The sequence below is a fragment of the Tupaia chinensis genome, unplaced genomic scaffold (genome assembly GCF_000334495.1).
Source record: "Tupaia chinensis unplaced genomic scaffold, TupChi_1.0 Scaffold000451_2, whole genome shotgun sequence".
NCBI lineage: Eukaryota > Metazoa > Chordata > Mammalia > Scandentia > Tupaiidae > Tupaia > Tupaia belangeri.
In genome coordinates this window covers 19,246-37,123 of record NW_006159958.1, presented here as the reverse complement: position 1 = coordinate 37,123, position 17,878 = coordinate 19,246, and the positions used below count along the sequence as shown (strand labels likewise).

The 17,878-nt window shown below is 43.0% G+C and overlaps 1 protein-coding gene and 1 pseudogene across 4 annotated transcripts in view; one reads left to right on the top strand and one right to left on the bottom strand.

Moving 5' to 3' along the window:
* Positions 1-5,418, top strand: part of LOC102486892 (transmembrane protein 156-like) — a 22,100-nt pseudogene extending 16,682 nt beyond the window's left edge.
* An 8,436-nt stretch (positions 5,419-13,854) lies between these two features.
* The window catches only part of ZNF621 (zinc finger protein 621), a 15,691-nt gene continuing 11,667 nt past the window's right edge, over positions 13,855-17,878 (bottom strand). For all 4 annotated transcript variants that reach the window (XM_006155388.3, XM_014590472.2, XM_027774532.1 and 1 more), the window contains one exon: positions 13,855-15,482. In XM_006155388.3, the coding sequence (XP_006155450.1) occupies positions 14,425-15,482 (1,058 nt within the window). In that variant the 3' untranslated portion in view covers positions 13,855-14,424. The remainder of the gene's footprint in view (positions 15,483-17,878) is intronic.

The window sequence follows — 17,878 nt, the reverse complement described above, 5'->3', positions numbered from 1 at the left end:
CCTCTCCAAAAAAAAAAAAAAAAAAAGCTACTGACACTTGCTGCATCATGGATCAACCTCATAAATATTATGCTTAAGTGAAAGACGCCAGATATGACACCACAGACTTTATTAATTTATTTCTTTGGACTGTGCAGAACAGGCAAATTTACAGAGGCAGAAAGTAGGTTAATGATTGCCTAGGGATGAGGGATCTGATTGGGAGGGTGAATATGTTAACCTGATTTACAATGACATTTGCAGCCCTCGGTAAAGTGACTGAAAATCATCGAATTGTACACCTGAAAGTGATGAATTACACATATGCGAAATATCCCCCCAATCAAGCAGTTTTTAGAAGTCAATATCACTTCTTTTCTATTTCAAAGCAGAAGACTACTCTAAACAGACATACAATGAATTCATGGATTGAAAAAAAATACCAGCTTTGGGACTGGCAGGTGGTGGAATGGTTAAAAAGTATAATAAAGGGGCCAGCAGGTGGCATGGTTAAGGTGCTGGACTCCCACATGGCTGACTGTGGTTCAAGTCCTAGACCTAGCAGCTTGCTTTCTCACTTTCCCTCTCTCTCTGGTCAAATTTAAAAGTAATAATAATAAATAAATAAAGGGACCAACAGACAGCATAATGGTTAAGTTGCTGGACTCCCACGTAGCCGACCACAGTTTTAGTCCCGGACTCAGCAGCTTAAAACTCATGCTGCGTGCTGGGACCAGTAGTTGGTGGACTCCCATGTATGTCGCTGGACTCCTATGTAGTTGACCGCAGTTCCAGTCCTGGACCTAGTGGCTTAAACTATCACCGGGTACATGCATGCCCAAGATCCCGAGAGGAGAATGGAGGAGAAGGGATTGCGGCATGGCCATCCCTTCTGGGGGGTGATTTCTCACTTTCTGTCTCTCTGTCTCTCTCTGTCTGTCTGGCGAGCACATGTACCCTATAGCAAAACAAAACAAAAAACCACAAAAAATAGAGACTAAAGAAGGATTCATTTGTTTATCCCATAGAGGAGAATAGAGGAGAAGAGATTGTGTCATGACCATCCCCCCTTGGCGGGGGAGGACTATGCCCCAAATTCCAACAAGGTAGAGAAACGAAGGAGAAGGGATTGGAGCATGACTACACCCCCTTAGGCGTTGCTTTCTCCCCTGCTCGCTTTCTCTCTGGTGAGCACAGCACCCGCTAGCAAATTAAAAGAGAAAGGAAAGAAGAGAGAAAGGCCAGAAAGGGAGAAGGAAAGGAAAGAGAGAAAAAGTAAAGAAAAAAGAGAGAGAGAGAGAGAGAAAGAAGACACACCGAACACACTAGCCTAGCCTTGCAGAGGGGCAGGATCGTAAAGCACTGTCTCCCACCTCAGCTTGTCTCACTGGAAGGGTCACAATGAACAAAACACGAGGCTGAATCAAGCACGAGGAAATCGTACAATCAAGAGAGGAGAAAGCACAGGCTGCTGCCAGTGGAACACGATGAGCTATTTCACAGCAAACATTTCTTTTTTGGAGAGGTTTTTTACTGTAGGGCGTGTGCGCTCGCCAGAAAGACAGAGAGACAGAGAGACAGAAAGCCAGAAATCACTCCCCAGGGGGATGGCCACACTGCAATCCCTTCTCCTCCATGCTCCTCTCAGGATCTTAGGCACGCATGCACACACGCCCGGCATGAGTTTAAGCCACAGGGTCTGGGACTCGAACCACGGCTGACTACATGGAAGTCCAGCGACATAGCCATTACGCTAACTGCTGGTTCCATGGTCCCAGGATATCTAAAGAAGTAAGTAGAAGGAGTACAGTCCAACATAATGATAAAATGTATAATAAAGGGTGGGTAGCAGGTGGCATGGTGGTTAAGGGCATGGGGCTCCCACATGGGTGACCACAGTTCAAGTCCCGGACCTTGCAGCTTACTTTCTCACTTTCCCTCTCTCTCTCTCTCTCGCTCACTCTGTCCCTCTCGGGTCAAATTAAAATAAATAAATACAATAAAGTTAAATAAAAAAATTTTTTTTAATAAAAAAGTATAATAAAGGGGCCAGCAGGTGGCATGGTGGCTAAGGTCGTGGACTCCCACATGGTCAACTGCAGTTTGAGTTCTGGACCTGGCAGCTTGCTTTCTCACTTTACCTCTCTCTCTCTCTCTCTCTCTGTGTGTCTCTCTTTGGTGAATGCATGTACCCTATAGCAAATTAAAAATAATAATGATAAATAATTTTTTTTAAGTATGGTAATGACATAACCCAGCAACATAGTCATCTATGATCACGTATGATGTGCTTTATATAATTACACGTGTTGTACTTCTGTATGACTGGCAGTGCAACAGGTCTGTCCACGCCGCGTCACCACAAGCGCTTCCTCACGCCCAGCACTATGTCTGGATGGTCACGTCACCAGGCAATGGGACTTTTCAGCTCCACTAACATTATATGGGACCACCATCGTAGAGAGGGTCCGTCTCTGGCTGAAACTGTTATATGTGGCACGAGGCGGTACTGTTTATTTTCTTCATCCCTCACTCTACACCAACGCTAGATTCCCTTCAGGATTTTAAGAGACCCACATGCCTGCCTGTAGCAGGATCTAAGCTTTTTTCCCTTAGCCTTTTCTTATCACTGGATTCCACGACAGCCCATTCATGGCCTTCCAGAGCTTACTGAAACTGTAATCCTCTGTCTAGCGATCTGGTTGTCTCCCTCGAAAGAATCTAAGAGCCAGGAGGGTGACTATGTTCTTCGTCCTAGTGCAGTGCCTAGCACATAGTAGACACCTAATCAATATTTTCTAATTCATTATTGTATTTATTTATTTGTTGTGAATATTCAAGCCGCCAGGTCTGGGACTCCAACCACAGTTGGCCATGTGAGAATCCAGCATCTTAACCACTGTGCCACCTACAGGCGCCAGTATTTTTTTAAAATAATTATTTTATTTAAATTTATTTATTTATTCATTTTAATTTGACCATAGAGGGACAAAGTGAAAGAGAGCTAGAGAGGGAAAGTGAGAATCTAGCAGGTCGCCAGGCCTGGGATTCAAACCATGGTCAGCCATGTGGGAGTCCAGAACCCTTAACCACCACATCACCATCACCTGCCGGCCCCTGGCCCTAATATTTTTTTTCTCTCTCTCTCTCTCACTTTTTTTTTTTTTTTGTGGAGAGTTTTTTGCTATAGGGCACGTGCGCTCACCAGAAAGACAGAGCGACAGAAAGTGAGAAATCACCCCCCAAGCGGGGATGGTGGCCCAAATATTTTTAAGGTAATAAATGAATGGAGTTGTTTAACAGATTCACCAATGTGTCATCAACTCTCATGAATCTCACCATGGTTAAGGAAATATCACTTTATTTAGGTTCCTCTCAGAAATGGTCGCCATTTTTCATTCTAGTCTGCTAGTGTTCTCTGGAGGTCTCTACTAGCTTGTTTCTTAGTCTCTTTGTAATGGACCTAAGTTTTAGGATAAACAGAAAAATCAAATAAAATAAATAAAAAGTCATTTGAAGGGCGGGGGAGATATGTCGCAAAGACTGTGCTAAATCAGTGAAGAGCGAGGCAGAAAGCAGCCTGCAGAGGCCCCTCCAATGGGTCTCACCAGGGCTTGCCAAAGCATCTGGCCTACTGCGGATGTAGCGAGCTGATTAAGGAAGTGGCTTCGACCTCTTGATTTTGCTGCTGTGGATCATCAAGGAGGGAAAGCTATTCTTTTCCTCTCCCAGGAGGGTAGCCAGATAGTGCAGGGACTACAAACAGGATTTTTCTCTGTCCCTGGAAACAGTTAATAAGTTTTTGCGTTTCTAAAAAAAGAAACTTCACATTGGAATCTACCGAGAGGGAGTTGACTAGGCCGGGAGAGAAGGCAGCGCAGACTTTGTGCTTTTCTGGATGCTGAGGAGAATCTAGAATGGGAGTGTCTGTTCCTCAGAAGTGGGGAGAGAAGTGGGAGAGGTGGGGACACGAGGGACTGCGTGTTCAGAGTCTGAGGATTCCAGGCGAGTTTGTCCTCTAGGACTTGTGATGACTGAGCTATGATCTCTGCTGCGTGTGGCAGTTCTGTGGATGGGACCTAGGGGTGTGATAAAAAGCCCTTCAGATAATACTTTTTTGAAAGATTTATTTAATTTTATTTATTATTATTTTTGAGAGGTTTTTTGCTATAGGGCACATGCACTCGCCAGAAAGACAGAGAGATAAAATCATGTCTGGAAGTGTGTTTACCACCTAATCTCACCAATTCACTCTCTTTGAACTTTTATTTTATGACTTTTCTGCAACCAATAAGGGAAGTTCAGATTATGGGAATTTTTCCAAATCACACCGATTTTCAAAACTTCACCAGGATTTGCCAAGATATCACACCATGTGCGATTTGTCGTCCAAAGAAAATATGGATTTTATTTCTCAGGAACAAACATTAAAAGTTCTCCTCAGGGCCGGCAGGTGGTGTGGAGGTTAAGGGGGCCGGACTCCCACATGGCCAACTGTGGTTGGAGTCCTGGACCTGGTGGCTTGCTTTCTCACTTTCCCGCTCACTCTCTCTCTCTCTGTCCCTCTCTGGTCAAATTACAATAAAGAAATAAAGAAAGTTAAATAAAATAATGGTTTAAAAAAAAAAAGCTCTCTTCATGAGTGGATTAATGGAAGTGAAAGAGAATAATTTTCATTCACTTTGTCAACATTTTAACTTCTATGGCTCCTATAGTTGGCCACTTGGAGGAATATAACACTACCCCTAATGTAAAACCTCGCACTGGAAATTCAGCACTCATGGAGAAAGCACCAACCAAGGCAGAGTCTAGAAACCAGACTTGTAGAATTACAGAATGTCCAACTGATTGTATACACATTTGCTTGCACCTAGAAATGGATGTAAAAAATGTCACCTGTTCCACGAAGATCACATGGTACACTTCAGTTCTATTGGCTTTTGTGCTTTGCATCATCCTCATTATCTACCAAATACGTGAAGGCCACAGGAAAGTACAGAAGTGACAGAGTCATAAATACATATCTACTCTGTTCTCTTAAGAGGAAGTGATTGAGACCAGCAGTTGGTGTAATGGCTATGTCGCTGGACTCCCACGTAGTCGACCACGGTTTGAGTCCCAGACCCAGTGGCTTAAACTCACGCCGGGCGCGTGTGCGTGCATGCCCAAGATCCCAAGAGGAGAATGGAGGAGAAGGGATTGCGGCGTGGCCATCCCCTCTGGGGGTGATTTCTCACTTTCTCTCTCTGTCTTTCTGGTGAGAACATGCACCCTATAGGAAAAAAACTCTCAAAAAAAAAAAAAAGAGGAAATGATTCTGAGAAACTGAGAGCACTGGTCATATGGGCTATTGCAGCAGAGACCACGCAAAGGCTGCCTTTGGCTGAGGACAAAGAAGTGCTTTTTCCGATAACAACTAGAACTTTCTTCCCACCCTGAATCAGCAAGACCAATATACACGACTATCCCCGGGGCATTTGGATTGAATGCTCAGTCTTATTTAGAGAATGAGTAGACTGGGCAATGTTTGGATCCAGCTTAGGACGTACAATAGGAAAACAGTGGGAGTGCTGACTGGTTGCTGGAAACTGACTTCAGAGCATTTACTGGCCCCATGAAATGAAGGGAACAAGAATTTCTTTCAAGAAGCCATGATGAGTCATGGAAAACAAGCTGATGCAACTGAGGGAAACCGTGAGAGAATGTTTACGCTCTTGTTTATTTTTTAATATTTTTTTAAGGATGGACCCAAGATTTTAAACTCAGTGAACCAAAAGTAAGGTCAAAGATGAAAATTCTTTCTGTCATTGGGCCTTCTCACAGATGCTGATTGATGGCTTTTTCCTACACAGATGGAGTGTTTCTTTTTGGCAAATTACTTATGAGTGCTTGGGGTGATCTTTGATACATTGGTTTGCAATTTTAAATCTTGCCTTCTTTTGGCAGCAGGATGTTCTTAAAAATTAAAAGATATCGGGACCAGCACTTAGCGTAATGGCTATGTCACTGGACTCCCATGTAGTTGACCATGGCTCCAGTCCCAGACCTGGTGGCTTAAAACTCACACTGGGCACGTGTGCATGCGTGCCCAAGATCCCGAAAGAAAAATGGAGGAGAAGGGATTGCAGCGTGGCCATTCCCCCTGGGGGGTGATTTCTCGCTTTCTGTCTCTCTGTCTCTCTCTGTCTGTCTGGCAAACGTATGCACCCTATAGCAAAAACCTTTCAAAAAAATTAAAAGATATCAAAATAAAATGAATTTAAATGAAAAAAATTATGACAGTATCTATTGTATAAATATAAGATACATGTATCAGGTATATCATCAAAGTATTTAAAAGAGATTCAAAATGAAAGTATGCTAAATGTTCAATAAGAACATTTATGTGTGCAGGTCTGAGTTCACCAAAATATTAAAAATGGCAAAATTCATGCCTAGGTACCTTTCTAGGTAAGCTTTTTGCTTTAAGCATATATTTCTGTTATGATTACCAAACAATGTACTACCCATAAATTTAATTTACAAGCTGTTTTCTATATTTAAGAGGTTAAAAATGAACGATCTATGGATTTCACATAGCCAACTGCAAGGTTCGAATCCCAGATCCAGTAGCTTGAAAAACATGCCATGTGCATGCCCAAAATCCCAAGAGGAGAGCAGGGAAGGGATAGCCATATGGTCAACCTTTCTGGGGGGTACTTTCTCTCTTTCTCTCTCTCTCTCTCTCTCTCTTACTCTCTCTGTCTCTCTGTCTCTCCAGCAGGTGCATTCATCCTATAGCAAATCTTTAAAAATGGGCTGGGCCAGCAGGTGGCATGGAGGTTAAGGCACTGGGTCCCACATGGCAAACTGCACTGTTAGAGTCCCCTACCTGGTGGCTTGAGAAACATACCAGGTGTGTCTGTGTGCACGCCCAAAATCCCATAAGGAGTCTGGAAGAGAAGGGATTGCTTCACAGCCAGCCCCCTGGAGGATGATTGATTTCTCACTTTCCCTCTCTCTCCCTTTGCTACAGTGCAATGCATATGCCCTACAGAAAAAAAAAAAGACATCTATGCAAATAATATAAATACCTCTTCCAAGTTGTTTTTAGGAAAAAAAATAAAACACCTTGTTCATGGAATATGAGAGCTCTGAGAAATACAAGAAGATCTCTCTGTCCCAGCACAACAGCAGCCGTGCAGAGAACCTCCCTTCTCAGTCTCTCCCTTTGCTATAGTGCAACGCACATGCCCTATGGGGGAAAAAATAAAGGCATCTATGCAAATAATATAAATACCTCTTACAAGTTGTTTTTATGAAAAAAAATAAAACACCTTGTTTATGGAATATGAGAACTCTGAGAAATACAAGAAGATCTCTCTGTCCCAGCACAACAGCAGCCGTGCAGAGAACCTCCCTTCTCAGAAACGGGCTCAATTTGGCTTGGGATTTCCGTTGCCAACATGTCTGATCCTCATTATTCACACTTTTACATTCTAATGGACATCACCCCCTCTATAATTAAGCAATTTCCTAGTAGTCACTGAAAAAGAAAGTACAACTAAACTGGGAAGATTGCCTACAAAACAACAGCAACGGGGGAAAGCCCGACTCCATGTAAGTCAGTGGTTACTTGATACGCTGAAAACTTCTGCTATATTTGAGACTGTTATTAGAAAATGAACATCGGAGCTGAGAGTGGACATCAAGAACTTCAATTCTGTCCCCAAACACCGCACTGTGAGCAAGGTCATTTACCATCTCTGGAGTCTCTTTAAAAAAAAAAAAAAAAAAAGGATTTCTCGCTTTCTGTCTCTCTGTCTCTGTCTATCTGGCAAGCACACATGCCCTATAGCAAACCCCCCCCCAAAAAAAATAGAAACCTGAAATTAGTCTAACTTGTGATACCCTTTGCTTAAATATCAAATAGGAAATGGTACCAGGAATATCTATCTATCTCTATCTATCTATCATCTATCTAATCAATTTTTTGAGAGGTTTTTGGTATGGGGTACGTGTGCGCTTGCCAGAAAGACAGAGAGATGGAGAGACAGAAAGCGAGAAATCACTCCCCCTCCCAGGGGGGGATGGCCATGCTGCAATCCCTTCTCCATTCTCCTGTGGGGATCTTGGGTACACACACAGGCCCGACATGAGTTTAAGTCACCGGATCCAGGACTCAAACTGCGGTCAACTACATGGGAGTCCAGCACCATAGCCATTACGCCAACTGCTGGCCCTAGTTTTTCTTTAAGTAAGCATCAGTTAGGTGCTTTGTGATTTTTACTTTGCTAATATCAATTTTCATGGAGGTAGTGATGACAAATTTCTGGTGTGTTCTACGCAGTGGAACTCGATTGAGAACCAGTGGTCCAGTTATAAGTAGCAAGCCACTGCTCAGCTGCTTCAGGAAAACCACTCTCTTGCCTCTGTGGGTCCAGTGAGGATGATCAGAATGGTCCCAGGAGTGATGCTGGCTCGCAGCTCTCTCACAGGCTGACTGGAGGATTTTTTGCATGGCTCAACAGCTTTTGAGGCACATCTTCAGTAGGATAATACCTAGGCACTTAGCACAGTTTAACCACCCGGGTGCCACCATTCTTGTCTCCACCAACTGGTTTTGACAGGTGCAAGAAGCTTCTCCTTTTTCTTTTCAATCCCAGATTTAGGAGCCAAGTATTTCCTCTTGTACACGGCCTTCCTATAATACATGGCAGACCTGGAGTATCTGCAGATGCCCTGGACTAGGACCAGGTTTCAGCTACAATGGGGCTTCCCCTTTTTGGGCTTTTTAGCCTTGAGGTCCCCCTTTTCAATCTTGCCACTGGCATCAACCTTCTAGGCTTCAAATTTCTTCTTAGTGTCCTGCTTTGCAGCATTTTCACCTGCCATCTTGTATAGTGGGAAAGACTATTAATATCTTTTTATCATCATCAAAATCCAAAGTGCTCTTGGGGAGGTAGCAAAAGTAGACCAAACTTTTCAGCCAACTGAAATTTCCTCTAACATCATAAATCTACTGCAATTAGTAAGAAGATCTGTAGAAATGAAATGGCTACTGACTCATTTAAGAAAAAGATTATGAGCCAATCTTACAATTGGGCTTCAGGTACTAAAATTGTCAAAATGTTCTCTCTAAGCAATATATTCAATTATCGGGCTTTCAAATGATACAAGTTTTAAATCAAAGCAAGTCATATGTCTTCTTTCTAGACAGCCATGAAATAAGATATTAATACTTATCTACTTTAAAGGAACATTAAGAAGCTACATTTCAGTAGTATTTTGAGAATCATTAACATGAGCTATTTTAGAAACAGAATACCTCTTTTCAGATAATAGGGAGTGAAGGTAGAGACTGTTGAGCAATAGAAAGGCAGCATTTGGGACTGGGTTCCTGGGACTTGGGATGAAATGAGCAACGTAGTAGGAGGAGAAGAAAGGAGGTGAGAGACAGAAATACCTCCATGTTTTCTCAACTGTGCCAGCAGTGTTCACCTTCCATGTGTTCTCTATAATTCTGTATATTGTAAATGTGCATGATTTTGTATAAAATGTATGGATTTACCAGGTAAATAATATTGTTTTGTATTTAGATGCCTATCAATCATATTACAGTGAATGATTTTTTTTTTTTCAACTTGGGTTGTTATCTTGCTTTGAAGGTTTTTCAGGGATTTATTTTATTATTATTATTTTTTTGCAGTTTTGTTGTTTCTGATTATCATTATATTGGGTCATTGGAAAAGTCATGACATATTTTTGCACAGAAACACACAGAAAATACATCATGACTTTTCCAATGACCCAATACATAATATCTGGTAGCACAAAATCCCCCACCTTGTTCTTCAAAATTGTCTTAGCTATTCCTTGATCTTTGCTTTTCTGTAGCAATTTTAGAATCAGTTCAAGTCACACACACAGCCATGGCTGTCTAGTAGCATGCACACCTTTGACGTTTTTTTACTGATTGAAATTTTTTAAAAGAATTCTCTTAACTTTATTGTCATTTTAATTTTACCAGAGAGAGACAAAGAGAGAAAGAGAGGGAAAGTGAGAAAGAACCAGAGAAAAAAGAAAGTGAAGCCACCAGGTCCAGGACTCGAACCGCAGTCAACCATGTGGGAGTCCGGTGCCCCCAACCACCACACCACCTACCAGCCCCCCTGATTATTTATAAGTTCATTTGACAGGGCCAGCCAATAGCCTAGTGGTTAAGGGAGCTAAATCCCACATGGCTGATAGTCCAGCAAGCCCCCAAATCCTGACAGGATAGAGAAATGAAAGATACTGAGTTGCCATGGGGAGGGGGGTATTTCTCTCTCTGTCTCTGATGTGTGCATTTGCCTTCTTGCAATGAAAGGGAAAGTTCATTTGACAAAGAATTTAAATCTATGATACATGTATTGATGACCTTGATCTACCATATCCATGAATTTAGTGCATCCTTCAGTCATTTAGGGATCTTCAATGCCTATAGTGCTTATATGGTATTTTATAGGTGCTTACAATATTTTGGGAATCTTCCCATTTTAGCATTTCTCTACATTATGACTCTCACATTCATAGCTAGAATCCAAATCTGTATTTCCCAGAAGCCCCTGCTACTTGGATGTCCACTATAACCAACCCACTAGGCAGGTACACCTAGCAGAAGATGGAAGTAGAGATCATAAGGGCCTACAATCTCCTACCAAAATGATTGTGAGGGTATCTTCTTTCTCTCCAGAATCGTAAGCAAACCTCCTGGTCCAGCACTCTTCGACGGCCATGGCTGTCTAGTAGCAGGCACCAGCAGCTCTGAGCTTGCCACTGGGGCCACTTGGTACTGTGGTCATTTTCCCTGCCTTCTGCCTATATGGTTCCTTGTTTCCCACTTAGAACTTTTGCAATTACCTAGTAGTATGGAGCAAATCCTCTTCTATTTAGAGTGGATTCTGCCACTTACAGCTGAACACTGACTGACACAGAATTGTCAACCAGAAGTGGGTGACTGGGTGTGACAGAATCTTAAAAGTGGAACCACTAGTGGGTGTGACTAATATGGTACTAAGGGATCAAACACTACAAAATGAAAAGCAGATGAACTGAGGCTGGCAGGTGGCCTGGTGGTTAAGGGCACTGGACTCTCACGTGGCTGACCACGGTTTGAGTCCCGGACCTGGTGGCTTGCTTTCTCACTACTCCCACCAACCCCCCTCTCTGTCTCTCCTTAGTCAAATTTTTTAAAATAAATAAAATTGGGACCAGCAGTTGGCATAATGGCTATGTCGCTGGACTCCCATGTAGTTGACTGCGGGTCGAGTCTCAGACCCAGTGACTAAAACTCACACCGGGCGCATGTGCATGAGTGCCCAAGATCCCGAGAGGAGAATGGAGGAGAAGGGATTGCAGTGTGGCTATCCCCCCTGGGAGGTGATTTCTCGCTTTCTGTCTCTCTGTTTCTCTGTCTTTCTGGCGAGTGCACATGCCCTATAGCAAAAGTCTCTCCAATAAATAATAAATAAATAAATAAATAAATAAATAAATACAGTTAAATAATTCTTTTAAAAATTTTTTAAAAGAAAGAAAAGCAGATGGGCGAGATGAGATGGCCACAGATCTGGGCCCAAGTGGATTCCATGTGTCTGCTCGTTCTGGCACTAGGTTTAAGGCGCATCCACCTTCTAGAACTTGTCAGTCTCTAGCAGAAGGTAGAAACACAATCAGCTGAGGACTGAGGAGGAGGAGATGGAGGTGTAAGAAGAGAGAAGGAGAAGGGAAGGGAAGGGAGAAGAGGACCCCCACCCCCCCAACAGGCCATGGTCACACTACAATCCCTTCTCCTCCATTGCTCCATCCTTTCGGGTTTGGAGCACGCACACATGCACAATGTCCAGTGAGTTTTTCAGGTCACCAAGGCCAGGATTTAACCCATGGTCAGCCATGTGGGTTCTGGCTCTTTTAATCACTAGGCTACAGGGCTGGGCTATCTTTATTTTGTATCTCTTTAATCTCAGAAGTACTGTGGTGTATTATCTTTTTAATAAGAAAAAAAATATTTCATTATTTCAGCCAACAAGCAAACAGCAAAAAGACAGTCAATGTCCACCCTCCAAGCCACCTGACAGTGGAATCTTCAAGAACACTTTCAGAGGTCACATCCAATCTCTGTCCTTCTCTTCCCAAAATGCCATATTTCACTTGCATTTCTCTCTTCTCTAAACTCTTCTCTCTTCTCTGAACCACCCAAACTACTTTTAGAGGTCTCTCTTGAAGATCCGCTGTGAAAAAAAGGCAGTCTCCTTCAAACCCTTTATCAATATATGCCTCCTACCAGCCCTCCTACCAGGCATTTTCTGTTCAAAGCATGGCTCTCAAAGTCTAGTCCACACTAAAGGCCATCACCACAGACACCAAATTCAGAATTTCTGAGAGGTAGTCCCCAAAACTCTTTTTTTACAAGCAAACCAGATCATTCAGATAAGGTAGAGCCTAAAGATGAAGAACATAAATTTTTTTTTCTAACTGCTATAGTGAAACATCTAGATAGCAAAAGCAACAAAAAGAATGTGAATGGCCTCCTTTATCAATGTCTAGGACTTACATTTACATTGATGCTGTTAAACGCATTAACTCAAGTTATTTTTTCAGTAATTATTTCACATAGTTCTTTAGTCGTAGTGCATAGTGCATAGTTGTAAAGGCTCCTTACCAAGGCCAGTATCATGTACAACCCAAAATTCGACTGCACTTAAATGAATGGCCTCCTTTATCAATGTTGACTTAACATTTACATCGATGCTGTTAAATGCATTAACTCAAGTTATTTTTTCAGTAATTATAAGAGTGTGAATGGCCTCCTTTATCAATGTCTAGGACTTACATTTACGTTGATGCTGTTAAACGCATTAACTCAAGTTATTTTTTCAGTAATTATTTCACATAGTTCTTTAGTCGTAGTGCATAGTGCATAGTTGTAAAGGCTCCTTACCAAGGCCAGTATCATGTACAACCCAAAATTCGACTGCACTTAACCCAACACATGAACCTAGCTGTTGACCCACTGCACAGCCCCTGTATTTATATAGAACAATTCTGGAGGCTTATTCAGATCGATCCCAAGTTGGCTTTACACTGGTGTTCCTATCTCTTTAGTTCTCCTCTAAATTCGTATTTATACTTCACACTACCTAGAGAAAATAAAATGCAGAAGCCAGCGCTCGCAAAGAGAAAAACCAGAATGCCCCTCAAGAAAACTTTACACAATAGATGCAACAGAGATGATTGCTTCTGTGTATATTTATTTAAGAAACAAAACTTTCAAAGAAACACCATGGGGTCAGCTGGATCCCACATGGGCCAACTGTGCAGTTCAAGTCCCAGACCCTGCGGCTTGAAAAACAAACCAGGTTTGTGTGCATACATGCTCACAACCCGGAAAGGCCAAAGGGAGGGAGAAGGGATTACAGCATGACCGTCCCTCATAGGAGTTGACTTCTCATTTTCCATCTCTCACTCTTTCAGTCTCTCTGGTGAGTACATGTACACTCCAGCAAATTTAAAAGAAAAAAAATCTTGATATCAAAAGCAAAATTAAAGGAAAAATATCTCATGGTTAAAGGTATGATTGTACATGATTGTTATCAATACATCCTTTTTTTTTCAAACTGTTTATCTCATATCATCTTTTACATGGACATACGGGATCCTTAGTGACCCATGCCAAAGGCAACAACTTAACAATTTTAATTATATTAATACACCACCTAAAGACCAGCAGGTTAAGGTTAAGGTGCTGGACTCCCACATGCCTAACAGTAGTTTGAGTCCCAGATCTGGCAGCTTAAAAATCATGCCAGATGCATGGGTATGCATGCTCAAAATCACAAGAGAATGGAGAAAGGATTATGGTGTGGCCATCCCCCCTGGAGGGTGATTTCTTGCTTTTCCTCTATCTGGTGAGTGCACATGCCCTATGGCAAAAACCTAAAAGAAAACAAAACAAACAAAAACAACAAAAAAGTACACCGCCCAACCACTGGCCCACCAAGTGACCTGCATTAATTCCTGAAATCCATTGTTGGAAGCTTATTCCAGGTCCCTACTTCCATAGGTCTTGCACACCTCTTGCTGTTTCTCCCAGATTGCTTCTCTCTAATCATGATGGCTTAATACAGGAATTCCCTCATTCCCTCATTCTCAAACTTCCCTAACACAGAAAGTGTCCTTCCAGATCTCTGAACACAAGCAACCCCACAATGTTGACACAGTCACTGCTGTTCAAGCCTGAAAGGGACCAATGTAAGTATTTCCATCTTTTACCCAGAAGACAAAAGAATAGGCTATATAAACAGTTTTTAGATGGGTACAGATTACAATGGAAACAGCTGTAACACTTGTAGGGAAGGGAAAAAGTACAAATGAAAATTAGGTGGGAGACTGCTGGGCATAAGAGATACAGAAGTGCCAAGGTAAGGCTCATGAGTGGTGTGGCGCATTCAGCATAACTGGAGAAGACTTCACAGTGGAAGGAGAACCCTGGAAGACGTGTACTCCTGGGGCCGGTGAAGAAGGTATTCCAGATGCGGGCAGCAGCATGAACAGAGGCCCAGAGGCAGGAATCAGCAGAGTCTGTGGGAAGGTCAGTGAAGGCACGGCCACAGCTGGAGTGGAGCATGACCACTGCAGGGGGACGGGACATAAGGCTGGAGGTAGGCACGGGGGACCGACCAGGGATGGCCCAAGAGCCTTGATGGGCTTCTTTTCCACAGGGTGCAATTTCTGATGCTGAACAAAACTTCCATACCACTTGAAGGCTTTCCCACACACCTTGCATTCATAAGGCTTCTCCCCAGTATGAACTCTCTGATGCTGAATGGAAGCTATTTTCTGGGTGAAGGCTTTGCCACACTCCTTACATTGGTAGGGCTTCTCCCCAGTATGAATTCTCTGATGGACAATATAAAGGGACCTACAACCAAAAGCTTTCCAACATTCCTTACATTTATAGAGTTTCTCCCCCGTGTGTAATCTCCGATGCTGAAGGTAGGCCGCACTCCTACGGAAGGCCTTCCCGCACTCCTTACAATCGTAGGGTTTCTCTCCAGTGTGGATCCTCTGATGCTGAGTCAAGGCGGTGTTAGAGCTCAAACCTTTGCCACACTCCTTACATTCGTAGGGCCCTTTTCCGATGTGGTTTTTCTCGTGGACAATACAGTCATAGCTGGACTTGAAAGCTTTGCCACATTCCTTACACTTAAAGGGCTTTTCCCCAGTATGACTCATCTGATGCCGAATAAGCTTCGAGTTGTATCTGAAGAGTTTCCCACATTCTTTACATTCGTAGAACTTCATTCCACCTCGAAGGATCAGATTCGGATTCAGACTGTAGGTCTGCCTTACCGCCTTGCTGTCAAAGTCAGCGGGCTCAGAGACGTTTCTGAGGAGAGTGCCTGCTGGCATGCCATGGAACTCTGTGCCTTCGGGGGCCTCCTGCTTTACAACTGGCTCTTCACTCTTAATGCAGGACTCAGCCTCTGGCCAAAAAAAGCACAAGTGTTCATAGTTACTGAACTGAAAGGGAACTAGGATCCAGTGGCTCTGATTTTTCTCTTGTAAGGTATGATTTTAAAAATAAACCCAAGGGCCAGCAGTGGCATGTTGGTTAAGGCAGCTGGGTATCACACGGCCAACTGTACAGAGTAAGTTCCAGACCTAGCAGCTTGAAAAACACATTGGGCACATGCCCAAGATCCTGAAAGGAGGGATACATGGAGGAGAAGGATTGTGGTGTTACTATTCCCCATTAGGGAGGAGGGTGTGTTTTCTCATTTTTTCCCTACTCTCTGTCTCTGATGAGTACATATGCCTCCTGACAAGTTTTTAAAAATACATACACATACACACACTCATACACACACACACACACACACACACACACACAGTAGCTATAAGCATCTCTGAAGGAGGATGAGAGAGACAAAATAATAACAATAACAATAACAATAATAATAAAAAATAACGACATATAACTAGTTAAGTAAAGACACTAGAAACAGACTAGGAAAGACAGCCAGGAAATATCTCAATAAGGAAGGCTGGGAGGCACCAGCAGTTAGCATAATGGCTATGTCGCTGGACTCCCATGTAGTCGACCGCGGTTCGAGTGCCAGATCTGGTGGCTTAAACTCACGCTGGGCGTGTGTGCGGGCGTGCCCAAGAGGAGAATGGAGAAAGGAGTGTGGTGTGGCCATCCCCTCTGGGGGATAGTTTCTCGCTTTCTGTCTCTCTGTTTCTCTCTGTCTTTCTGGCGAGTGCATGCGCCCTATAGCAAAAACCTCTCCAAAAAAACAGGAAGGCTGGGAAATGAACTAAGGGAGGTGAAGTGGGAAAAAACACCTGAAGGATAAGAAGGAAAGAAGGGAACCAGAAAAAAAAAAAAGAAAAGAAAAGAAAAAAGAGCGAGAGAGAAGTATCAACAAGAAATGGAAAATGTTTTGTTTTCAGTTGCCAGAGGATGCATGTATTTTCCAGGAAAAGCACCCATGAGGGAATGTGGTCGGGTACAATCTCTTCCTCCATTTCTTTGTTGTACTGGGGTTTGGGACACACGTGCACTACACCCAGAGTGTTTTTAAGTCACGGGGGCCGGGATTCAAACCATGGTTGGCCATGTAGGTTTCGGCTATGGGGCTGGCCCCATGAAATAAAAAAAAAAAATTCTTTTTTTTAAAATAATTATTTAGTTTTATTTATTATTATTATTTTAGAGAAATTTTTGCTATAGGGTGCATGTGCTTGCTGGTGGCTCAGGGGGAGAGAGACAGAGAGACAGAAAGTGAGAAGTCATCCCTGGGGGCGTCTGGCCACATTATAATCCTTCCTCCATTCTCCTCTCAGGATTTTGGGCATGCACGCACATGCACCTGGTGCGTCCAAGCCACTGGGTCCAGGACTCAAACCATGGTCAGCCATGTAGGAACCTAGCACCCTAACCACTACGCTACCTGCTGGCCCCAATTATTATTACTTTTTAAATTTGCTATAGGGTACATGTGCTTACCAGAGACAGAGAGAAAGAGGGAAAGTGAGAAAGCAAGCCACCAGGCCTGAGACTCAAACCATCGTCAGTCATATGGGAGTCTAGCACCTTAACCACTACACCACTGCTGGCCCCAAGAAAAACTATTCGTAAAAGATAGGAAGGTAGAAAAACAGAGACAGAAACAGAGATCCAGAAGAGGAAAGAGACTGGGAAGAGGAGAGGAGGTTCTGCCATTACTGGAGGGTTCATAGGCTTAGAAACACAAACTAGAAAAAAATGGATACCAACGCCCTACCTGTAACTCAGGAAACCACCCAAAATTCTGAATAAGGTCCTCACGATTCTATTTGAAATATTCTACAAAATATCCTATGATAAAGATGATTTCCTTCAGGGCCAGCAAGTGGCATGCATGGTGGTTGAGCTGCTGGATTTCCACATGGCTGAACACGGTTTGAGTCCTGGACCTGGTGGTGGCTTGCTTTCTCACCCCCCGACCCTGCCCCTCTCCCCCTCTGTCTAGTGAGTGCACATTCCCTACAGCAAATTAAATAATAATAATAAAATTAAATTAATCTTTTTAAAAAAATTTATTTCTTCTCTATTTTTTTTTTTAAGAGATTTTTGTTCTAGGGCATGTGCACTCACCAGAAAGAGAGAAAGAGAGAGAGAGAGAGAGAAAGTGAGAAATTACCCTGCGAGGGAGGATAGCCATGATGCAATCCCTTCTCAATTCTCCTCTCAGGATTTTGGGCATGCACCCACATGCGCCTGGTGTGAGTTTTAAGCTGCCAGGTTCGGGACTTAAACAGCAGTCGACTACATGGGAGTCCAGCAACATAACCATTACGCCACCTGCTGCACCCAAAAAAGATGATTTATTTCAGA